At 47.5% G+C, this 24,732-nt stretch overlaps 2 protein-coding genes across 5 annotated transcripts in view; one reads left to right on the top strand and one right to left on the bottom strand.

Annotated features, from left to right (window-relative positions):
• Slc12a5 (solute carrier family 12 member 5) overlaps positions 1–6,703 on the top strand; it is a 39,833-nt gene extending 33,130 nt beyond the window's left edge. Inside the window, exons 21-29 of the mRNA XM_010626286.1 lie at positions 1,117–1,312; positions 2,148–2,317; positions 2,730–2,861; positions 3,694–3,801; positions 4,895–5,017; positions 5,110–5,309; positions 5,643–5,657; positions 5,909–6,042; positions 6,247–6,703. Coding sequence (XP_010624588.1) covers positions 1,117–1,312; positions 2,148–2,317; positions 2,730–2,861; positions 3,694–3,801; positions 4,895–5,017; positions 5,110–5,309; positions 5,643–5,657; positions 5,909–6,042; positions 6,247–6,338 — 1,170 coding nt within the window. The 3' untranslated portion in view covers positions 6,339–6,703. The remainder of the gene's footprint in view (positions 1–1,116; positions 1,313–2,147; positions 2,318–2,729; positions 2,862–3,693; positions 3,802–4,894; positions 5,018–5,109; positions 5,310–5,642; positions 5,658–5,908; positions 6,043–6,246) is intronic.
• A 2,886-nt stretch (positions 6,704–9,589) lies between these two features.
• Ncoa5 (nuclear receptor coactivator 5) overlaps positions 9,590–24,732 on the bottom strand; it is a 34,449-nt gene continuing 19,306 nt past the window's right edge. Inside the window, exons 1-7 of one of the 4 annotated variants that reach the window (XM_033767067.1) lie at positions 21,444–21,586; positions 21,268–21,300; positions 19,508–19,638; positions 17,857–17,983; positions 13,670–13,869; positions 11,975–12,318; positions 11,349–11,483 (exon numbers count right to left, since the gene is read on the bottom strand). In XM_033767067.1, the coding sequence (XP_033622958.1) occupies positions 11,436–11,483; positions 11,975–12,318; positions 13,670–13,869; positions 17,857–17,983; positions 19,508–19,638; positions 21,268–21,300; positions 21,444–21,586 (1,026 nt within the window). In that variant the 3' untranslated portion in view covers positions 11,349–11,435. Of the gene's footprint in view, positions 11,484–11,974; positions 12,319–13,669; positions 13,870–17,856; positions 17,984–19,507; positions 19,639–21,267; positions 21,595–24,732 lie in introns of those variants that run through there. The other 3 variants (XM_010626208.3, XM_010626207.3, XM_033767066.1) reach the window with 3 other exon arrangements.

Raw genomic sequence — 24,732 nt, 5'->3', positions numbered from 1 at the left:
AAAAAAAAAAAAAAAAAAGCAAGCTCCAGCTCGCTGGTGGGGGAGATAGAACCTATCTACACAGAAAGCTGAAATCCTTGGTGTTGCTGACTGCTGGGTTAGGGCTAGGGCTACGGGACAGCAGCTCAACACAGTGGATTTGTACCATTCTCAAGCTGTCTACTCAGCCCTCATATGCGAGGCAGGCGGTGGAACCACTGAGCTAGATCCCCGGCCCGCAGCCCTCATATGCAGTGTCCTGTAATCTTCCCTGTTTCTAAGTGAGGTGGCTGTAATGGGCCCTGTTTGACAGATAAGCACAGAGATTAGATGACTTGCTTGAGGTCATGGCCAAGAGGTGGCAGGCATGGAAATTAACCTCTCTCTCTGTTTGGCATCAGGGCAGGGGTTGGGGAGTGGTGGCTGGAGCGAGATTCTTAGGTTCTGAATTCCCACAATATCACTAGCTGTGTATGCTTGAGCAAGTCTATTCTCTTGGAGCCTCAATTTCTCATAGATAAGGTGGGAGTAATAAGAACATTTCCTTCAGTGCAGGTTAAGTGTGCATTTAAAATGCTTATTATAGCCCAGTGTGATGGTGCACACCTCTGATCCCAGCACCTGGAGACTGAGGCAGGAGGATCTCCACAAGTTTGAGGTCAGCCTGGGCTACCTACTGAGTTCAAGGCCAGCCTGAATTACATAGTAAGACCCTGCCTCAAAACAAAAAAAACAAAAAAAAAAAGCTTTTCACTACTCTACTTTAAAAAGTGTTAAGACAAATTGGCCATGTAGAGAAGCCCAGTCTCACGCTGGTCTGTGTGGAGAGGTGTCTGGGGAAGGTTGGCGTTTGAGTCGGGGGAGGCAGGGCTCAGCACAGTGAGCAGGTGTGTGTCAGGCTGGCGATGCTGCATTGTCAGGCAGGGGACCGTGTGGACGGTGGCGAGGTGGTGGGAAGGGTTGGGGCGGACCATGGTTGGTGAGCAGGAAAGGGGCCCCTCGGTGACAGGAAGCCAGGCATCCTTCTGAGACCAGGGCCCTGTGGGATCAGAGCTTAGCTTCCGGGAGATGGCGATGGCTAGAGGGCAGACGGGAGGGCGGGAGGAGCAGCTGGTTCTCACTGCGCCCTGCCCCCAGTCTATCAGGCGCCTGATGGAGGCAGAGAAGGTGAAAGGCTTCTGCCAGGTGGTGATCTCCTCCAATCTGCGTGATGGCGTCTCCCACCTGATTCAGTCTGGGGGCCTCGGCGGGCTGCAGCACAACACCGTACTGGTCGGCTGGCCTCGCAACTGGCGGCAGAAGGAAGACCACCAGACCTGGAGGAACTTCATTGGTAACGCCGCGGTTCGCGTGCAGAGGGCGGCGGTGGGCTTCGTCCGGCCTGACGGTTTTCCCAAGCATAGAACCCTAGTGGGTTTGACATGCTCGGTGCTGGCCATGGGCAGGAGACTCCGCTGTGAACGGGGCACCCTTGGCTCTCACATGGCTCACAGGACCTGGGAGGTAGAGAGCGGGGAAGAGTCACAGCCTTGAAGTCGTGGTGGCTGGGTCTACATCGCAGCTCTGTCCTTCCTACCTATGGGACTGTGCCCAAATGACTCACGTTTTCTGAGCATCAGACTGCTTGGGAATAGTCAGGAATAGCAATATAAAAACTAACATTTATAGAATGTGTTCTGTGTACCTGACAAGTTCAGGCTTTGTCTATTTCTTTCATCAGTCGTATGAGGGCTACTATTGTCATGTCCATTTTATTGGTGCAAAACTTAGGCATAGAAAGGCACCTCAAGTTACCCAGCTAGGAAGCTGGTTTGACGCAGCCCAGAGATTGTGTGCTAACTTTAAGCGATCCCATCTCCTGTAAGGATTCTACAAAGCCATACATGGTGGATTCTTAATAAACGGAAGGAGCAGGTGGTGTTACTGCCATTTGACAGAGGGAAAAACTAAGGTCCAGTGGGTTGAGAGTCTTTCCATATACAAACACATACTGTGCAAAGCTCAGGCAGGTGCTGGTTTTCTGACTACTTAGCCCAAGGCCAAGGCCAAGGCCAAGGCCAGGAGGGGTGGGTAGGGTACTAGATGCCAGGGGCCTTTGGGAGCGCTGCTGGGCATTGGAGAGACCAGAGTCACCTTCCCCCTTTTGGTCCTGTCCTCGGTTTCCTTAGAACTGGTCCGGGAAACCACAGCTGGCCACCTGGCCTTGCTGGTCACCAAGAACGTTTCCATGTTTCCTGGGAACCCCGAGCGCTTCCCTGAGGGCAGCATTGACGTCTGGTGGATTGTGCATGATGGAGGCATGCTCATGCTGCTGCCCTTCCTGCTGCGCCACCACAAGGTGAGTGTGTGTGTGAGTGTGTGTGCGTGCGTGCGTGTGTGTTTGCACCTATGGGTGAGGCCCCTGGGCCCTGGCCACGGTCAGCCTTCACACCCTCCCTCTCTTGTGAGCCCCTGGGACAGGGATGAGATCACCTCCTGTGTTCCAGGATGTTAGGAACTGATTGTGTCTACTTAGAGGTGCATTGCTCCGCAGGTAAGCAATGCTGAACCCAAGCAAGTGGTACTCTAACTGGGGGAACCTAAGACCTAAGGGGAGCCTTGGCAGGGAGTGGCTCCTGCGATAAAGGATTTGAGCTCTGCATGTGTGTGAGAGGAGCAGGAGGGAAGGGTGAGCGGACGTGGGCCTCGGACCGTGGCTCTCCCGGTTGCACCAGAGTTGGACATTCTTGGATCCGCTTCACCCCTTGCAGGTGTGGCGCAAGTGCAAGATGCGGATCTTCACTGTGGCCCAGATGGACGACAACAGCATCCAGATGAAGAAGGACCTGACCACGTTTCTGTACCATTTACGCATCACCGCAGAGGTGGAGGTGGTGGAGATGGTGAGTCTGCAGGGGCCCCTCCGGAGTTCTGGGGCGCCCCCCTGCTTCTTTCCCCTTGGTGCCAACCTCCATCCACAGACGATGCAGGATCCTTTCCCCCTCATCCACTGCTCAGCTTCTCACATCCAAGAGGTCGTCCATCCATCCTTTTCTCTAAGAACGGACACGTCTAATAGTGCTCTTTCTATGCCAGGCACTGTTCTATGCACTTTATATAGAATAAGTCTCATAACAATGAATGAGATAGAATCACCAGAATTTGCACCTTACAGATGAGATGTTGAGGCACGGAAAGGTTGAGTAATTCACCCCGCAACATACGGTAAGTGGTGGACCAGAATTCAAACCCAGGCAGGCTGACTTTAGAGTCAGTGGTTACTATGTCACTAGCCTTTAGCCCATCCAGCCCTCCAGCTGATTCATCTGTCCACCCACCCCTCTGTATACCCATCAATCTGCCCATAGATTCCCTGATGTAGCTATTCACTCACCCCTCATTCATCCACATATGAATCCATCCATCCCTTCATTCTTCCCTCCTCCTCCTCCTCCTCCTCCTCTTCCTCCTCTTCCTCCTCTTCCTCTTCCTTTTTTCTTCTTCTTTCACTCAGGTAATTAATTCGTATACTCCTATGCTGAGTCAAACAGAATGAGTTGCCTGCTTTCCCAGGTTATTGCCCTCCCTGTTCCATCTGTGCCTCCTATAACAATTGGTGAAGTTAGGGTGTACGATAGGGACACCCTAGGCTGGCAGGAGGAAGGGGGCCCACCTCCCATCCCTTGGCCTTGCACCTAAGCTGAACTCTTGCTTTCCTCCCCTGCCTGACCACAGCATGAGAGTGACATCTCGGCTTATACTTATGAGAAGACGCTGGTGATGGAGCAGCGTTCCCAGATCCTCAAACAGATGCATTTGACCAAGAATGAGCGTGAGCGGGAGGTGAGGTCACCTTGGTGGGGGTTCTCAGAGCCTTGAACTGCTGCCCGCTCTGGGTCTGCTCAGATATAGGACGGCTGACACCTCTGGCTACTGGCACTACTGCCTTCACCCCAGTCACCCTACCTCCAGCCCTCTGCTCCTCAGGAGTGGGAATCCACACTACTGTTGCACCTGCCCAGGCCCCCAACCAACAAGGCAGAGGGACCTTGGCATGTGGGATAGATATTCCCTTCTGTATGGGATTTCAAGGGCCTACGGGAAGAATAGTGGATGCTAAATATGTACGGATGACAATTCTTGAGGGGTGTGGGCTGCCAGTGTGGGAGACATGTTCATGGAATAGGCTCTCAGAAAGTGGGTAACAGATGGCTATTTAGAGATGTAGCTGATGAGTAGGAGAGAGGGGCAAACTTCCCGGGGTGCGGTTGATGGGATTCTCAGGGGTAACGACGATGGGCCCCCCCATGTGGTATGGATGTGAGATCTCTGTGTGGATCACTGATCCTATAGAGGCTGGATGAAAGACCCACACGAGGGAGTGGCATTCTAGGAGCAAAATGAGTGATGGTCTCCTGGACTGGAGACAGAATCGCTCCTGGTCATTTGGGGAATGGGTAGCAGACCGTATAGGGGACAGTGTCAGATCACGGCTTATGAATTTTCCAGGAGTGGATAGTGTATTTCTCCTAATGTAGTTGATGGAACCTCAGGGGAAAGAATGGTGGGCACTCCTTTGAGCTGGAAGGACGGGCTGTCCAAGGACGGGGGTGTTACCTAGGGGTGACAGTAAATATAAGAAATGGCATGTGCACTGACTGCCCGGAACCCATGTGGACCATGGTGCTAGGTGAGAGCCTAGCTGTGCCAGGTGCTAACCCTCTGGTTGCCAGGTGTCAGGGAGGTTTGGGGCTCTGGAGAAGGGTGGCCACATCAGTGGTGCAGCAGCTATTTGACCTTGAAGCACTGCACTGTTTTAACAACTGATGCATTTCCAGAAAGCGCACATCCTGGCTGAACATCAGATGTGTGGTAGCTCTTGGCAGGGCATGGGTGGTGACTCCCGGCAGAGCTGGCAACCTGTGTCACTCCTTAGATCCAGAGTATCACAGATGAGTCTCGAGGCTCCATCCGGAGAAAGAATCCAGCCAACACCCGGCTCTGCCTCAATGTCCCAGAAGAGACAGCTGGTGACAGCGAGGAGAAGCCAGAGGAGGAGGTGTGCAGCTGGGGTGGTTTGGTTCGAGCCAGTGGGAGGAGAACGTTTGGCCACCAAAGGAGTCACTTGGTCTGCCTTTGTTCATCCCTCAGGTGCAGCTGATCCATGACCAGAGCGCTCCCAGCTGCCCCAGCAGCTCACCATCCCCAGGGGAAGAGCCTGAGGTGGGGGGCGAGACAGATCCCGAGAAGGTGCATCTCACCTGGACCAAGGACAAGTCGGCGGCAGAAAAGAATAAGGGTCCCAGTCCCGTCTCCTCTGAGGGCATCAAGGACTTCTTCAGCATGAAGCCGTACGGGCCTGGGGCTGGGGCTGGGGCTGGGCCTGGGCCAGGCCGGGCAAGCCTGGAGGGTCTTGCTCACCATAGCAGAAAGAATGAGAGGAAGGGGTCCTGGCCTGCAGCCTGAAAACCCAGGTGCTGTCTTTGCTTTCTTCCTCTGAGGACTGAGGGGGCTGGGCCTGAACTCCTGGCTTCAGGCAGAAGGAAGGTGAAGGAGGTAGGGGCTGAGAGAGCAGGACCAGCACCCACGCAGGGCGGCAGGTGGTGGTGGTTTGTGCTGCAGCCTCCTCCTTTTCCTGATCTCTCTTTTTCTTTCTCTCTTTGCTTCTGTTGTGTTTCCTGAAGGGAGTGGGAGAACTTGTAAGTGCTTCCGCATTTTTTCATTTTCTCTCCTAGTTGACCAGGGTCTCTACTCCCCTCACTCTCTCACGAACCCCCAAGGGACGCCGCTAACCTCCCGGGTCTCTGATTGGCCCAGCTTGGAGAGGTCTGGGGGGTTGGAGGTTCCTGGTTTGCAAGGACCGGGCCTCAACAGCCTACCTCTGGCTGTAGTGGCTGAATCCAGCTCTTCCCCAGCCTCATGCGCTCTCCTCCCCGGCTTCCTCCCACAGGAACCAGTCCAATGTGCGGCGCATGCACACAGCTGTGCGGCTGAACGAAGTCATCGTGAATAAATCCCGGGATGCCAAGCTTGTTTTGCTCAACATGCCCGGGCCTCCTCGCAACCGCAACGGCGACGAAAACTGTATCCTGGTTGTAAGATTGGGGGAAGAGGGAGGTGGACTTTAGGGAACCTGGGTCCTGGCTCTGGAATGGAAGGGCTGAGCCGGTCCCGCGTCAGGATCAGCACCCCGAACAGGGACCCAGGCGCGAGAGTTCCCAGGCTCCGTGCGACCCCAATTGCGTCGGGAGGCCAGGGACACGCATTTTCTCCTTGACTGGCGCTCAGACATGGAGTTCCTGGAGGTCCTCACAGAGCACCTGGACCGGGTGATGTTGGTCCGTGGCGGCGGCCGCGAAGTCATCACCATCTACTCCTGAGGGCCAGGACCTGCCCACCCGGCCCCGAGCGCGCCGGCCCGCGGCCCCGGAGCCCCTTGCCGCGCCCCCAGCCGTTGTCACCGTTTACATACAGACCCTGTGCCCGAACCCCGGCCCCTTCCCCCGCTGCCTGAAGTCTGGAGGCCACGCCCGTCTGGGGTGACTCGGAGGGGACGCCGGAGCGCCCCATCGTCTCGTGCGTCGTTGGCCCCGGTTGCGTTGCCCTTTTTCTAACCCCGGCCTCTCCCCACGGAAGGAGACGCTGCAATAAACGTCGGGAGCAGGCGCGAAGAGGAGGAGCTGGGGCCTTGAGGACCCCCAGGTAGCCCACGCGGCCCCTTCCCCCTTCCCTAGTCCGGCCGCGGCCGTTGAGCGGGGCGCCGGCTGAGCCTATACATAGTGTACAGGAGACATCGCGTGTATTTTTAACGTCCTCATATTTATGTAACTAGAAGAAGCGCAACAGACTTCTGGCCACAGTCGAGCTCTCCGGCTGGGGGCGCCCAGGGGAGCGGAGGCCTTGGGAAGCTGGGTTTTCCTTGACGTTGAGAGACTGAGAGCAAAAGTGCTTCAGGCCCAGGCGGGGGTCGTGGTCCTGATCCCACGACACCCCCGCCCTGCTCTCGCCTCCGTGTTCTTTCCGCGGGCCCTTGGCTCCCCCACTTCCCTCCAGTTCTCATCGGAGACGAGGTAAGACGAGTGTCCGGCTTTTCCTGGATTCGCCTGCCAGTGGATGTGAGCTTCCACTGCGGCTGCAGAGACGCGCGCGCAATCTCCGCGTCGGCTCTTAAGCAAGTTGGGGCCAGGATAGGGGAGGGACGGTCCTTGAGGGGGAGAAACCCAGAGAGGCCCGCGCCTCACCGAGGAAGCCCCGCCCCGGTGCCTTCACTGGGGAGCAGGCATCTCTCTTCAGTTGGCTTGTCGCCTGCTCCCCCTTATCCCACGGCTCCTCGCTAAAGACTGAAATCGTGGAGCTGGAGGGCGCCCCCTCCCCAGCGTTTCCTCCTTGGGACAGGTGGAGGAGAAGGGGACAATTCTAGTTTAGGGGCCAGACCCACTGGGAGGCCCTGGCGCCGCCCCTGATGTCCCCTTCCCTGGCCCCTGGGACCCGGCTGCCTACTGCGTGCTCAGAGGCCGATCTCGCTGCTAGGGAGCGGCCTCTAGCTGTGTCTCCCAGGCATCCTGGCCTAGGGGAGGGTTGGAGTCACGAGCACTTTGTTCTGAGTGCCTCTCTGTTCTCTAACTAGAAACCAAGGCCTCCAGCTTTCCCCAACTCTAGTCCCCGGCGCTTCCGCTCTACCAGCCCCGTCAGTCGGAGGTGTCCTCTGCCCCTAGAAAAGGCGTTTGGCGGGCTCCCTTCCCCCAGGACACGTTTGTAAGGGTGGGGGGAGCACGACACAGGCACTGCATGCTCATTCCAGCGTCCCTCTGGGATTGGGTACAGTACCTCCAGCCCCGGGGCCCTGACCCGTGCACCTAGACATCCTGCCCACCTCACAGAGCAGGGGCCACTGGGTACAGCTGACCTCACCACCTCCTTTCCTTTGAGCCCAGGGCAGAGAGCCACAGCTGGTGCCATCCAGAGTCCGGTGTGGCCAGGGGCAGGTCTGGAGGTCTGCAGGTTAGGCCAAGGACCCTGAGGTTTGATCAGGGCACGGGATAGATTTCTTTCAGGTAATAGAAAGGTAGACGTGTCAGACACCAGCCCCCTGCATCCTTCAAAAGACCTCAGAGACCCATGGGTCCTTCCTGCTGGGACCTGAATGTTCTGGGCTGAAGTGGTAGATGAGGGAGAAGGGAAAGGGGGCTGTATCAATGCCAATTAGGGAACCAAAGTTGCACTATCTGGGCCCAGACTGACTGGTTGGCAAGAGCAAAGTTTCCGTTGATGAAACAAACATCCCACAAGAAAAACCCAAGTTTTCTGTGCTACATGTGCAATATTTGTTATGAATGTCATGTCATTCATCAAATTATCTTTATACTGACTGTAGTTAGATGTTTCACGTCTATTCAAGTGACTTTTATTCTGAGTGCAATATTTCAGTAGCCTTGTAGTGATAACTAGTGTTGCTTTTGTTTTAGATGTTCTCTGTGCAGGGCAATGCAATGAAGTTGAAAACCCTTGTAAATAGGAGAGGTTGCAAACCAAATCAAGAGTATTTATTACTATTCTTACTATTATTATTAGGCCTGCATTTAATTTTCAGTGTTTCAGTATTCCGCATCCTGCCTCAGTACTGATCCTGTGTTCTTTGTGCCAATATGAAAAGGAGAGGGTTGGTTCTTTCCTTTATTGTTGAATGCTCCCATTTAATGCTTTAGGGCTTTTACTGTATTTTTTAGACCCCCATCTGCACAAAATGCAATAAAAATAATTTTATTATACCCTTCATGGCCTGAGGTGTGCTACTGGGATACTCTGCGGGGGTGGGGGAGGGAGCCCTCTTGGAAGAACCCAGATTCTCAGAAACATTAAACTCTGCTGACAGAAGAGCAGAGCGATGGCCCAGATCTGGCCGTCCAGACGGCACGACACTGAGACCAACTCCTGCGACTGGGAGGCACTTCTAGGTGCCAGGCTGCACTGACATCCCCTATGAGCCAGTAAGCCTGCTGGTGTGCTAGTCTCACCCACAGGAAGCTCATGCCACTCACCCAAAATTGATTAAAGGCTCTCCAAGGTTTTTTCAGATTCTTACTGCATATTCTGCCAACTGCTGGCAAGATGGGTAGAACAGAGGGTAACAACTGAGGTGAAGTTTAAAAAGGAGACCCCCCCACTCCTCAGTCAGCCCAAAGAAGCCTTCACAATGGTTCTTCCTTTCCTAAAACAAGAGGACATGCCTGCTGACACACTGTGGTCTAACAGAAGTAGCACGCTGAACAGCATACATAGTCAGCAGTCTTTCGCTTTTTTTGTACTGGGGATTGAACCCAGGGCCTTTGCACTGATGTACATCTCTAGCCCATTTTTTATTCTGAGATAGGGCCTAAGTTGCCCAGGCTGGGCTTGAACTTGTGCTCTTCTGGCCTCAGCCTCCCAGAGTGCTGGGATTATAGATGTGTACTACCATGCCTGACTAACGCTTCTCCCTAGGTGAGCCACACAAGGTAGGCTTAAGAGAGTGTGAGGCCTGAACCCCAGTAGAGGACATGAAGGGGCAGACCCCGGTCCTCAAGGCAGGGATCCCTATGATCCTAGGAAAGTGTCCTGCAAACAGGTGCTGCAGATATTCATACTGAAGAAGATGAACACAGTTCTTTTTCATTTTAATTAAAAAGTAATCATTTTGTTTTAACAACATAAAAGTTCCAAAGAGGGGAAAAAACCCACTATATAACACAAACAGCTCAGAACATAAACTGCTGCCATTTGGGGACCTTCAGTTTTGAAATCATTGTTTGCTCAGCCACTGGCACTGACTCAGTTGAAGTCACCACGCTCCCCTGCCCTTGAGGCCCCTTGAGACCTGATCCACAGGGCTCTAACAAGCACAGTCCCTAGGGAGAGGGCAGATTCCTTTGGCTCCATTCAAAACAGCAACCACAAGCCCTCCAACAATCTCCGTCTGGCATGAAAGTATGGACACAACTATCGAGAACATGTTCAGCTACCAAAAGTCTGACATCAAATACTTCCTACCTCCTGCTGCTCAGAAAACAGAACAAGAGTCTTATATGAAAACGAAAGCCTGGGTTTTTGAGCCAAAACTCCAAACAAATCACTGAAAAAATATGGGTGCCCACTCTTAAGAGTCTAGGGCTGCTTTCTGACTCCACGAAGTGCTGTCTGATAGAGGGAGGTGCTGACAGAATGTTATGAGGGAAGAGTGGTGGGCCTAGATTCACAGTTGGTTTTCAACTGCTGGTGACTGGAGCTGTTCAGTCCACTGGAGATCATCCAATGAAATGGAAGAAAAAAGATTCCAACAAATTACAGCTCTGATGCAGGCAAAAAGAGTTCCTTCCTGGCCATCCTTCAGCAATCTATCATAGTTCATCTGAGTCCGTGAGCAGAGACCCATACTCATGGGATGGGGACATGGTGACACTGTGCTTGCCATGCCCCAGCTACTCCTCTGTGAACCTAGTCAGAAGCTCAAGCTCTGGTAGACATGGGTGAAGTGGAAAAGACTTGGGAGGCCCACACTGAACAAAGGCAGTGGCTACTGACATGTAAAATGCCACCCCAAACTCAGCCAACTAGGACATGACTTCTTCCTTTCCTCCCCCAAATCCAGCAGATTGAGGGACCAGAGAAACCCCACCAAATATAAACTGAGCCCAGATGCCTATGACTGCCCGAGCAACCCCCGAGATACTTATTTTCTACCAAAAAACAAAACAGACTCCCCCAAATGCAGTATAAACTCTGCTTCTGTAAGGAACAAGCAATACAGCCTCAGGGAGGGAGGAGAGCAGGTGGTAGAAACTTACAACATTCGATGTAGGCCTGGAGAGCACAAAGCACATCCTCCAATCAACTCTATTTAGAATGAAGTGGAAGGAGGCCAGGGGATGAGGGCACTGGGAATAGTTGAATGATTTAGCCTCAGTAATGCCTCTGGTAGGATCCCATGGGGGCCTGAGGCCGCCCCACCTGTGCTGTGGTCTGGCTAACCAGGTGGGATAGAGCAGGGCCACTCTGGATCAGGGTGTCCAGAGCCTTCTGTACACTTGGGTTGTCAAAGTTAATACCTGCGGAAGACACGGGCCTCTGGTTAGCTAACTTGCTAGCAGGTGCCAGGCAACTGGAAGGCTGGCCAAAGAGCCCTTGGGAAGGAGGCCCAGGCCTGGGGCCCAGGTTCCGAGCAGATCCTCCCTGTCCCAAAATATTTGGAGGCTGACTGCCAGAGGCCTGTGATCTTTGCTGAGGCTGGCTGTTTGCTGCTGTGGAAAAATTCTGGTTCTGGGTGCTTCCGGCAGCAACCGAGGGTGATGCAGGGCTGCTGTTGGCCATGACAGTGCCACTATTGAAGAGGCTGAGGATTTTGGCCTGAAGCTCTTGCTGGGAGGTGGGGGGTGCAGCTGGAGTGGGTGTAGCAGAGGGGAGCACTTGGCCACTCTGGAGTGGTTGGGAGCTTGGCTGTGTCTTCAGTGTGGCACCCGAGGTCGCCCCGAGTGGTTGGCGGGAAATCGGGCCTGGAAAACAGAAGAAAGAGGCATCTGGTTCAAAGTACCTCCCAAGGACAAAAGGCCTAGTAGCCCAGGGAAGCACAACAATCACTGAGTCACATCAATCACACAGTACATTGACAATAACATCAACTTCCCAAAGGGGCCACTTCATGGTATGTGCTGTTTATAGAAAACAGCCTGGTTCCCAAGAGAACTACTAAAACAAAGTGTGTGTGTGTGTGTGTGTGTGTGTGTGTGTGTGTGTGTGTGTGCGCATCCATCTTGGCCACCAGAGAGCCAGCAACACGTAGCCCACCCACCACCATAGTAACTTCAGGGATCAGAATTCAGTACTTGAATCATAAGTTATCATAATCATTAATTATATCAGCATGATGGCCCACAGGAGAACCCAAGAGACGGGCTCATCTCCCTTACCCACCCCAAAGAGCCCTGGGCCTACTACCCTCCCAACAGAGCCTGGGGATTAGAGAAATGCAGAGTCAGAACTTCACCTCGGCCCTGCCACGTAGCTCACCAGGCAGAGAGTCGGTGCTGCTCCTCATAAGCCGCTCCTTTCGCTCTCGCAGGTAGTTGATGATCTTGTCCGTCTCTTCAGCAGTGAGGTATCTGTTATCTGCCAGCAGGTTGATGAGGCTCTGTATGGCCGGAGGGTGACCCCCACGCACTCCTTCCTCAGGGCCTCCTCGCTCTCTTTCTTGCAGGATGGCTTCATCAGCCATCTTGGCTGCCTGTCTGGCAATCTCCTCACGTTCCTTCTCCCGGCACTCATTCTTGTAACGCTCATAATTTCTGGCCACCAGCACCATGGCATCTGCCTGGGGCATGTTGCGATGCTCTGGAGGAGGGAATGACATGAATTATTTTCTCCCATGACAGACTTTAGTGCCCACCTGCTGTATTCTACCAAGCCTTTTCTAATCTCAAACCAGCAAGAAAACAATTTTGGTGACAAAAAGCCTTGAGACTGGGAGTGGGGAGGGGCGGGGAGGGAGATGAGAGGTGAATGAGTATATTTGGTGGGGAACATGCACCTTGTATAGAGCTATTTGAGGGAATTCCTAGATCACAGACTTGTAGTGAAAACCAAAGAAACATGACAGCCTCCCACAGATTCAAAGAGACCACGTGGGGAATAACCATGGGAGGCAAGCCCAGCAGCCTCTAGCCCAGCAGCAGGAGGCCAAAAAGCCCTCTGTAAAGCCTGTCTTTCCACTGTGCTCATCAGGACAGAGCTGGCCTACTGATTTTGAATTCATCAGTTTAAAAGTAATGCATTAAGAACAAACTGTGACCCTAAATAACCTCCTATCCTCACTGGTGGGCAACAGGGTTTTGCAGGGTGATGAGAAGACTTCTGAGAACTTTATATAAATGTCCTCACATATCTTAAGGCTTATTCCTTAGCGACAAATGATTCAGTGGAGACCCTTATGTATTCTGTGGCTATGGGTGTTATCAGTCGGGCCAATAGAGATCTTGAGTGTGGTGGGAAAGGGAAAGTCTAGGCTGTAAACGCCATGAGTAGGGCATCAGCTAGTTGAGTCTCAACACTCAGGGCTCAAAGCTCTAAAAGCTACTTTGGACAAGGACTTTAAGGAACATGGCTTGGCCTTCTAGAGGGTCAGAGCTTCTTATCTCCAGAGCGCATCTGCTTACTTCTCCAGTGCACGCTGATGAATAGCATCCTATATGCCTGTGATATTATCTGTCCCCATTTAGATAGCTGGGTGAAAGCAAGAATTCTATTGCAGTCAGTGCAGTCTGTGTTAGAAATCTGCTGGACAGAGCTAAACCTCACTGCTGAGAGCAGACAGGGTATATTTCATTCCAACTCTCACCAGTGACTTTGTATTGGTGGCTTGAAATGAAACACGGTGGGAGTATGTATAACTCAGAAATCAGCACCTGCTAACTACCCTCTTCCCCTCGCTGCCCCAGAACTAGATGTTATTTGCCACCACTTGCTGTGTACACTTACTGACCGAGTAGATGGCAGGCTCAGAACTGTATCACTGAAAGAGTATCAAGACAAATAAATGACTACACAAGTCTCCAGTGCTCTAAACTTAAAGGGCCCTACCATATTTGACCTGAGATACATGAGTCATCTGCCCAAAACCTACTTCTTGGGCATAGAATAATAAATATGTCACTATTGAGACTGCGGTCTACTTGGGTCTCCATACCTTGTGGAGTTCCAAACATGATGTTGACTGTACAGGAACGGTGAATCTGGTGTTGCTGGGTGATGACAACAGCAAAAGGAGACCCTCCTCTGCTAACATCCTCCAAAGCTTGTGATAGTGATACCTCCGTGTTGAGGAATATCAAGTCCACAACCATGCCTAGGTCCCGAACCTTCCGTCCCACAGATTCAGCATAATCTCTGTAAGAACAAACAGGATCCAGATGAGCAGTCCCTGATCAACTCTGACTGTGCACATTGTTGTGCCTCAACTAGCTGTGTGTGCCCCTACAAAGAATTCAGAATCAGCCCACCTTAGTGCCTTTAGGCTCCAAGGATCTAGATCAATTCCCTCCTTTTATATTGGCTCTTCTAGAATGGTTGACTTGCCTGAGCTCACAAAAGAAGTTGCCAGTAGCATAGTATTTGATACTTTTCTCCAGTTCAATGGTCCTTTCTTAATACTATCCTGCTGCCTGAGACTTGTGACATTTATCTGTCTTTGAGGAGGCTGCATTACACAGTGGGAAAAGTAAAGGCTCTGATGCTAGAGAAATGGGTTTGGATTCCAGCTCTAACATTTGACTGCCAAGTTGTGAAGCTTTTTAAGCAAGTCCATTTACCTCTTAACAACATCAACTTCTTTTATTATTATTTTTAAGCCAATAAAACAGAAATATCATGCCTCAGTTCCTATAAAATATGGCCAGGCTCCTATGTCATTTCTTGGACTTTCCCTTCAATCTAAATCAGATCCCCAATATTCTCTTCTCACAGGACTTATCATCTATATGCTTATTTCTGTCATCTTTCCAACTAGGCTGCTAGATCTGTAAGAGAAAGGACTGTGTGTGTTTGCTTATTATTACAGCCCTGGTACCTAATATCTATCATCAAGAAGACTTGCTCAATGATTAAACATGTGATATGATCACTGTGAAGATTAAAATGTTAGCTATTATCATGTGTCCAGAAAAAGCTATCTACAGTTAAAGTAACATCTATCTCTGAACAAGACAGCCTAGGCTCTGTGAACTCTGCCTGCTGCTTGGTGTCTCAACACCTATTTCCCTAGTCACTGCCTTGAAATTAGCTCTTTAACCCCAAACTGCTAGAGAAGAACATAAAGTTACTAACTGCCCAGGGAAAGGGAACACAGCACTTTTAAGCCTTCCAGCTGTTATGGTCCCTTGTGCTTCTTTGCTCTGTCTCTTCGAGGAGAGCATGCAAACAGAGTGGGGAGAGAATAGTGTAATGAGCTCTGGCTTGGCTAGCATGGTCATTTAACAGTTCTGCAAAGCCAGGGCCTCTCACAAAGCAGACTTGGTTCTTGGCTGACAAATACAGAGGCATGTCCTACTAGGGACTCAGGGTCGTCTTGCTTTGCCTGACTAGTACCTATTCTCTTTCCTACTTACAGCCACACAATTGTATAGGGCTAATCACACCTCTAGCTCTAGGGATGGGCATGTAACACAGTCCTGGTCAATCAGAATGTTCCAGCATCCCTAGTCAAAGTAACAGGATGGGGGTGGGAAAGTGAGCCAGGTCAGTTTAATGAAAATACTTTTTTTGTTCATTTTTCTGACACAGGGTCTCACTGTGTAGTTGAGACTGACCTGGAACTCACTATGTAGCCCAGGCTGGTCTTGCACTCACAGCGATCCTCCTGCCTCAGACTCCCGAGTGCTGGGATTATAGGCGTGCGCCACCACACCCGGCCAGTAAAAATACTTTTTAGGGTTTTAGGTGGAAGCATTGGGGAAGATAAACTGTCCTTCCAATATGCTGGGATTAGGCGTGCGCCACCACACCCGGCCAGTAAAAATACTTTTTAGGGTTTTAGGTGGAAGCATTGGGGAAGATAAACTGTCCTTCCAATGGACTTACCATGGAGACCCCTTTAGGTCCACTGCCATTTGCCTTTTTAAGCAGAAAATCTGCATGAACTGAGAAACCAACACAGACCACATCTTGATGGCACAGCCTGAACCTGAATATGACTGGCTGTATCTCAGCTTTCCAGTTAATCTAAATGAAAATTTCTTTTTGTTGCCTAAGCCAGTGTGACCAGGTTTTCTATTAGCTATCCTCATAGCAATACCAGAATACAGAGCTCAACACTGGAGGTTTTACTGTCTCCACTCTCAGAGAAAGGTTAGACCAGCCAGAACCCTCATTTCCTGCTCTGACGACTGAAGAGGCCCAGGGGAACTTGCAATGTCCCTGTACACAGACATCACCAGCTCCTCTGAGGAACCCTGGGTAAACTTAAGACACTGGGGGGCGGGGGCACAATTTGACTGCTTATTGATACAGAGGCAGCTCATTATGTTTTGACTTCTCTGAAAACTCGCCTCTAGGTCTATAGTAATAGCTGAAGTTGAGGGAACCCCTAGGTGGAGATTTTTTACTCCTGTTGATTCACTTTGAAGGCCAAATGTTTCACTATGAGTTTCTGTCCCACAGTGTCCTGCTCCCTTGTAAGGAAGGGATTTATTAGCAAAACTGGGGAAATTCTCAAATCCCAGCTAAGGCCAAAACAGAGTTTACTTGTTAGAACTACACCAGGTCTCCTTGACCAAAGTAGCCATAAAAGTAGATCCTGCTGCATGGCATGCCCTACCTGGTAGGGCAAATTTTGCTATGCCAGTAGTTACAAGACTAAAAGACGCCAGCCAGTTTCTTCACTGAAAGCAATATCCAATCAAGGAAGAGGCAGGTAAAGGCCTTCAGCCTCTCACAGAGAAGTTTCTTAATTATGACCTTCTGAATCCTTGTCAGTCCCCTTGCAATATTCCCCTCCTCCCTGTAGAAAAGCCCTGAGGAGAATACAGGTCACAGAAGAACCCCACCTCATTAACAAGGCTGTCATTCCAGTCCATCCTCTAGTGGCAGATCCATATATAATTCTCCCCCCAAATTCCAGGGGACATTAATTGGTTCTTAGTCTTAGATTTAAAAGACCGATTTTTCTCCATCCTTTTATACCCAGACTCCCAATTTGTTTGCCTTTGAATGCAAAAATCCCATTTCAAGAGAAAAACAGCAATATACTTCCATAGTCCTCACCTTTTTGCTCAGGCTTCTTGCCACAACCACTGCAGCAAAGGTGGCAGAAATAGATAACTGGATCCATTTTTTTGTTTGTTTTTTGAGGCAGGTTGTTGTTATGCAGTTCAGGCTGGCCTTGAACTCACTATGTAGCCCAGGCTGGCCTCAAACTCATGGTGATCCTCCTGCCTCAGCCTCCTGAGTGCTGGGATTACAGGTGTGTGCTACCATGCCCAGCTGGATTCCTCTTTCTAGAATAAAGCCAGTCCCATCTGAAGAACAAGATCATCTAAAAGGAGAAAGCTACTCCTGTGAGCCTTTGAAGACTTGAAAATTCTCTTCAAAAAGCAAGACTCCAGTGCTTCTATAGGAAGTAGAAATCTGATCTGCTCTTTATATTTGGGCTAAGAATGAAGGTCAATAGTCATTAACTTTTTTCTTGTTTCCTAATAGTTTTCCTTTCTTCAACCTAGCCAGTGAGCCTCAGCACCCCAACATAGTCAGAGAGCATGTAAATCCCCAGTATGTAGGGTCTACAGCCCCTTCCAGCTTGAGGAAGCTATAGAAGACAGAGACCTCCACTTCCTCAGCACCACATAAAGAATTATGGGGATCTGTGTCTCTCAGGGAGAAATGAGACAGGAAGTTAGGGTGTGGCAAGGCTGGCTGGGGAAGGAGACGTGACCTGTTCAGTACAAGATAAAATAACACATGAGCAGAACAGTTCCCAAAGCCCTGGACATAAACTTCTCAGGAGAACTCGAACAGATTTTCAATAGGATGGCCTAGACCTGACATCAGCCTGAGGCATGAAAGCACAGCACCACCTCTCAGATGTGGCAGTTCTTGAGTTTCTTTGAGATTTGGACTGCATAAAAGACAGATGCCAAGAAGAACTTGATATCTTCACAGTAGCCCGCACTGCTTTCTCCAGGGTGTCCTCTTATTGCTTTTTCTCCTTTTACTTGTCCCAAGCTCTCTCTGCAGAGCCAGCTTCTCCCTCACTCTTCCTTTTACTTTCTTGAATAAACTTGGCCACTGCTTAAAACAAAACAAAACAAAACAAAAACACAGCCCCAAGCAATGTTTAGCTGCCTGTTCAGTTTTAGGGAGAAACATCTGACAGATTCTTACTTAGTCTGCTTGTTGACCACAATCACAGAACAATCCACAGGTCTTTCAGCATCAAAGCGCCTCTGGATTTCCTCAAAATATTGACGATAAAGCTCTTCTCTATGCCGTTCCTCACGTTTCAAGCGCTCTGCAAGATACCACCAGGGAAAACTGAAATATGGACTGCCCCATAAAAACCAGCTATTGAATGCTGAATCAATTCTCAAATCTACTTCCTAAAAAATAACCAGTTATTATCTTTTACTATTATAAATCATCAAAGTGAAATAAAGGGTATGGCCATTGTAATGCTTACCTGATATGTACTTCCAAACTGCCCTCTAGAAAGACTGATGCTAATCTGTACCTCCACAACAGTGGAACCTCCAAGGCTCATTTCTCTGCACCTCAGTCAACATTGGGTATTATTCTTCTCTTAGTTTCTGCCAACTTGACAGGTGGCATTTATTAGTTTAATTTGGATTCTGGAAACTTTTTTTGAAAAAAAATTAAGTAATAAAGTTTTCTAATACCTACTTGATCTTAGCCAAAGAGTCAAGATGTGATTGCTAGGTGTGAAACAATTAAAAAAATCTGTGAAGATGTACTGAAAGCTAGGCACAGTGGCACATGCCTCTAATCCCAGCACTCGGGAGGCTGAGGCAGTAGGACTGCCACAAATTCAGGGCCACCCTCGGCTACATAGTAAGTTCAAGGCCAGCTTAGAGTACATAGTGAGACCTTGTCTCAAAAACAAACAAAAAACCAAGATGTATTGAGAAAAATCAGGCTTTAAAATAAACCATTTCACTAAAAAAGAGATGCTATTAGGTAAAAATGACAAACAAAAGCCTACACTATATATGTATATGTGCTGCTGAAGCGAGCACTTACACTATACATGTAAAGCAGATAGCCATAGTCATTGGATCAATGGGATGGGCAAAAATACAAGCACTTAATGTCTTCAGCTTCAATCTTTTTTTTTTTTTTTTGTACTTGGGACTTTGCGCTTGTGAAGCAGGCGGCAGAACCACTGAGCTAAATCCCCGGCCCTAGCTTCAATCTTTTATTTCTCACTGTTAGAGAGAAATATTACTAAACCTGATAATGGTGATAATTTGCATTTAAAAATTATTTCTTTTTTTGGTTTTTTGAGACAGGGTCTCACTATGTAGTTGTGATTGACCTGGAACTCACTATGTAGCCCAGGCTGGTCTTGAACTCACAGCGATCCTCCTGCCTCAGCCTCCCGAGTGCTGGGATTATAGGTGTGCGCCACACCTGGCTAAAAGTTATTTCTAAACTCAGTGTTCCCTACACATTAGTAGGCTTTTTGTATTTTTTCTTTTTGTAAAATGCTTGGCTAAATCATTAGCTCCTTTTCAATTGAGGCATTAGTTATAGTGTCTTTTTCTTTTTTTGTGTGCAGTATTAGGGATAGAAACCCAGGGGTGTTCTATCTTGAGCTACATACTCAGCTCTTCTTATTTTTTTTGCTAATTACACAGGAGGCCTCAAACTTGTAATCCTTCTTTGTCAGCCTCCTGAATAGCTGTGATTATAGGTATGTACCCCACTGTCTAGGTGCTCTTTTTTTAAAAAAAAAATTCTACCAGTAACAGGAATAGGCTGTTTCTGCTACTTTACCTTTTGCACATTTTCACTTTACCTTTTGCCCGATTTTCTGGGCCATGTGGGCCTCGCCCATCAAAGCTATCTCTGTAACGGTCAAAATAAGAGTCATCCTTTCTCCTGCAATAGTCATCTATCCGCAGGTATCGGTCATAAGAGCCTTCTCTCCTGAAAAGGAAATTTTCACAGCGTTAAAACTATGTCCTGTTCTGCAAAAAATCAGATATAGAGAATTCTTCTAAGGCACAGGGCTTTCTTTTTTTTTTGGTACTGGGTATTGAACTCAGGACGTTGTACTTGTGAGGCAGGCAGTGGCACCAATGAGCTAAATCCCTAGTCCAAGGCACAGGACTTTGGTAGTGTATCTGGGACTCATTATTTATCATCTCTGTGACTGAGTTAGCTTGTCTCATATAATGACATAGGGTATGTGTATGTATGTGTGTCTGTGTAGACAGAGATGATGTATAGAAAGTCCCTGGCATATAGTAAGTGCAAAATAACTAGTAGTAATTATTTATATTTCAGGAGCCAGCTAGCAATTTCCAAAAGCCTTTATCACCTCAAACAGAAATTGCACTCATGAAACAGTAACTTCCTATTCTCTCCTTTCCCCAGTCCCTGGTAATCTTTATTTTCTGTCTTTATCAAAACTGGGCCAAAGGCTGGGGATTTAGCTCAGTGGTTCCATGCCTGCCTCGAAAGCTCAAAAGTTCGAGTGCCTTGGTACCAAAACAAACAAACAAACAAACAAACAAACAAACAAAAGAACTGGGCCAGGGATTTAGCTCAGTGGTTCTGCCACTGCTTCACAAGTGCAAGGTTCCAAGTTTGATCCCTGGTACAAAAACAACTACAACAAGAAAAGTCATAGACACACACACAATGCTTGGTTTTATGGCTGAATAACATTCACTGGTGGATATATACTATTTTTAAAACCATTTCTTTGTTGTTGGTTTTTGGATTGTTCCTCTTTTAGCATGTACAAATAAGTGTTGCTACGGCCGGGAGTGGTGGTGCACGCTTTTAATCCCAGCACTTGGGAGGCTGAGGCAGCAGGACTGCTATGAGTTCGAGACCAGCCTGGGCTACGTAGTAAGTTATTGGTCAGTCTCAACTACATAGTGAGACCCTGTCTAAAAAACCCAACCCCCCCCCCAAAAAAAAAAAGTGTTGCTACGCACATTCATGTATAATTATCTAAATTTCTTTTCTTGATTCTGTTGGATATATACTCAGGAGTGGAATTGATGAGTCACATATAATTCTATCTTTAACTTTCTGAGGAACTGCCGAACTGTTTTACACAGTGGTTATATATCATTTTCCACCAGCAATATAGGAGGGTTCCAATTTTTCCACACTTTGTCAATACAACTCATTTTCTGTGTTTTTAAATAAATATTATAACTATTCTACTAAGTATGAAATAGTATCTCATTATACCTTTCATTTGTATTTCCCTGATGACTTATTGAGCATCTATTCATTTATTAATTAGTTATTAGTCTATCTTCCTGTGTTTTGCACTGCCAAAATAATTTGTACTCCATTTATGTTTTTGTTTGGACAATGTTGTTTTCATAGGGGAGGGAAGACTGATCCAGATTCACTTGCTAGGCATAATTTAACCAATCATTAACACCTTTTGCAAAATTTATTGAGCATCATAGCTACTACTTGACATTGGAAATACAAGGCCAGTCAAATCATTGCCCTTATGGAGCTTTTAATCAGTTCAGCAAAACACATGATTATTAACAAAAAAAGCAAGCAGGACAGCTGTGTACATACCTGTATATAGGGTCTCGGGAGTCCCTTATGTCTCTGTATCTGTCATACATGGGGTCTCGGTGATCTCGAAAATCCCTAGAGTCTCTCAGGTCACGGAAGTCTCTAAGATCCCTCAGGTCTCTAGTATCTCGAATACTCCTGCTGTCTCTGTGATCTCGCATGTCTCTGCTGTCTCTGTGTTCCCGTAAGTCTCGGGGGTCTCGGATGTCTCTGCTGTCCCGAGAATCCCGACCATTTCTGCCATCCCTGGATTCTCTCCTTGGGCTTCCTCGAATTGGAGATCGATCACGCCTTGTATCTCGACTATCTCCAAAGCCATATGGATCCCTGTGGGAGGTAGCAAGAAGATGCTAAGACAAAGAAACTGAAGGTAGCCGACCCTCAGCTTTTTACAGGAGAAAGGCCCACCCTCTAATTACTTTTCTCTTAAAAGTGACAAAAAGAATGTGACTAAGACTTTAAGGACAACTAAATAAAGATTGCAAGGTTTTAAACTCTGAAAAGATGAGGACATCATGATCAAAAATTTTGAATGGATTAAAAGTATGCATCAGGCTTCAGGGAGTAATCAAGCATTCCTTGGACATGCCAAACTGTCATTTCTATTTTTATAGGTTTTCAATGTGACAGTGCCTTTCTCTTAAAATACATTTTCTTCCATCAGACTTGTTTGAAACTTTACAAGAGGGAGAAAGGAGTGGGAACACAGTAAGGATCAATATTCAGAAAGAAAAAAAGAGCAAAGAGCGTAATTTCATACAGTGATCAAAGGAGCTAACTTTAAAGTGCAGAAAACAAATATCTGCAAGAATAACCAAATTACATTTAAAAGATGAAAGCAAACACATATGATACACACAATAAAAGATCAAGAATAGTTTCTGTCTTGCAGAGCTGAGTAATTGCCTCTCTTAATCTAAGGGTTTATGAAGAATCTGATTTATTTTGCCCAGGTTTTATTTTGCTTTTTGAGTAGTGAAGTCACAGATATGCTTAATCTATATACTGGCTCAGTGTTCTTACATGAGACAGTTCACCCCACTTGAAACTCAACTCTTAACATATTTAAAATAAAAAACTCCCTATTTTAATCCAATCAGTCCCATTCATGACTTTTTCATTTTTGCAAAAAATTACCTTCCTAGTTACCCAAGTTTAAGTTTTTGAATGTTAACTCTAATTTATCTTACCCCAGCTCCATTAAGTCATGTGTCCTATTCATTTTCATTTCTATTCTCTCTAGAGCTGTAAATCCTTATTTCTTTACTGGCACCAGTAAGAATTTCCAAAAATCAAAATCAAGTCAGTTTATATTTCAATTTACTCAACACAAAAATATCTTACTATGGTATCAATTTTTACCTGTTATCAGTCAAAGATTAATTCTCATGGGCCTGGGTGACCCTCTAACAAATCAGGTCCCTTCCTATTATCTCTTCCCTGGTTTCCTGGTTAAACCTTCTCAGCTCTATTTAAGCTTATCCTTAGGATTTAATTCACAGTTCTCTGTCTCAGTATTTTTGTTCATGTTTCTCTACTTGCGACTGAATCTTCATAAGCAAATTCATGTCCCATGTCATAAAAGAAACCTTCCCAATCCTTCATTAACTGCGGATCTCTCCTCCTACTTAACTCTCAGAGCACTACTACTTATCTTGACTTGATATTTATCTTCCTACATGCCTCGTATCTGACCTGCTTTAAGGGTTACATCCTCCATAAAACATGCTCCGAACTCTTGATCTTCCCCAAACAGGCTCCTCCTCTAGCCCCTTCCATTTCATTAAATGGCACATCTAACAGTGGCTCAAGCCAGGAAATTAGACGGCATTCTCGCATAGCCTCAACCACTCCTTCAACCATATTTCCAAATTCTGTTCATTCTTTCTCTGAAAACTGTACTGGTTTTGCCCACTCGTACTATTGAAGGCCATCCCATAATCACGGCATCCCTAAACCACAGCAAGAATCTTCTGAAGTAACCTCCCATTTTTGGTTTTCGGGTGTGTTTAATCTTTCTCCAGAAAGATTACTCTACAGAAGAGGTGGTGAACCTACAGCATGTGTGCTGCAGCAGGCTGTTGGTATCACTTAAAGCTCTTAAAAGGTTCACCGCTGCTGCTCTAAGTAATCATTTAAATATGTAAAACCCTTCATGGATTTCCTATAGTATGTATTTATGTATTTATTTTTTGGTACCGGGGATTGAACTCAGGACCTCGTGCTTGCCAGGCAGGTGCAGCCACTGGGCTAAATCCCTGGCCCTCCCACAGTATTTAGAATTCAATCCAAATCCAAAATCTCTACCAAGGCTAGGAAGGTCCTGCACAATCTTTGCTGGCTCCTATCTTCTCCAATCTTATTCCTCTTTCTCCCATACTGGTCTCTGAACTGCAACTAGCCCAGGCCACTTCTCATCTCTTTACTTGAGGCAGGAATGGACCTATGGTTGTTTTCCAGGTCTCGGCAAAGAAATATCCCTTACTCCCTAATTCTGTCAGTTTAAAAGCTTATATCTTTTGCCACTAAATTCTCAAACAGTTTGGTGTTACAGTACTGGGTACTAAACCCAAGGCAGTGATGGAGAACCTATGGTATGTGTGCTGCAGTGGCCTCTTTGTTCTAATTAAAAGCTCTAAAAGGTTCACCATCACTCACTTAAGGCCTCAAACATGGTAAGCAGACGCCCTATCATTGAGCTACATCCTTAGCCCCACAGTGTCTCGTTTTGTAGTCAACTCACTATGTAGCTCAGGATGGCCTCAAACTCATGGAAATCCTCCTGCCTAAGCCTCCTGAGTGCTGGGATTACATGTGTGTACCACCATGCCTGGTCTTCATGTTAGGTTTTTACGTATGTCATTTATCACAAGTTGACACTACATATTTAGTTATTTAATGTCTGCCCTACTAGTCTGCAAGCTCCACAAAGACAAGGACTGTCAGTTTGATTGTGCATTATAAATCCACTGTGTAAAACAATGTCTGGCATATAGCAGATGCTCTATAAATATGCTGAAATGTCTTGCTTTCATAATACTTCTACTGCAATTATCAAACTGTTCTGATTATAGTCATGTGCTACATAACAATGGTTCAATGATGGACTGCATATACAATAGTGGTCCCATAAGACTATAGTGCCTAGTGATATTGTATCTTGTATAAGTACACTCAATGATGTTTACAAAACTACCTAATAACACATTTCTTAGGATGTATCTCCTTTGTTATTCAATGTATGACTGGATTTGTTTATATGGCTTATCAAAAAATTTAAAATAAAACCAATTTATTCCAAACAGCTCTCTTGACGGTTTTATATCCTTAGAACACAGTACTGAATTCAGTAAATGTTTAATGAGTTGATTTATTCTACTGAACTGCCAACTTTTTTTTGTTTTTCAAGACAGGGTCTCACAATGTAGTTGAGACTGACCTGGAACTCACTATGTAGCCTAGGCT

This window comes from Fukomys damarensis, unplaced genomic scaffold (genome assembly GCF_012274545.1).
Source record: "Fukomys damarensis isolate Sample0158 unplaced genomic scaffold, DMR_v1.0_HiC HiC_scaffold_22, whole genome shotgun sequence".
NCBI lineage: Eukaryota > Metazoa > Chordata > Mammalia > Rodentia > Bathyergidae > Fukomys > Fukomys damarensis.
This window is presented reverse-complemented; position numbering and strand designations above follow the sequence as displayed.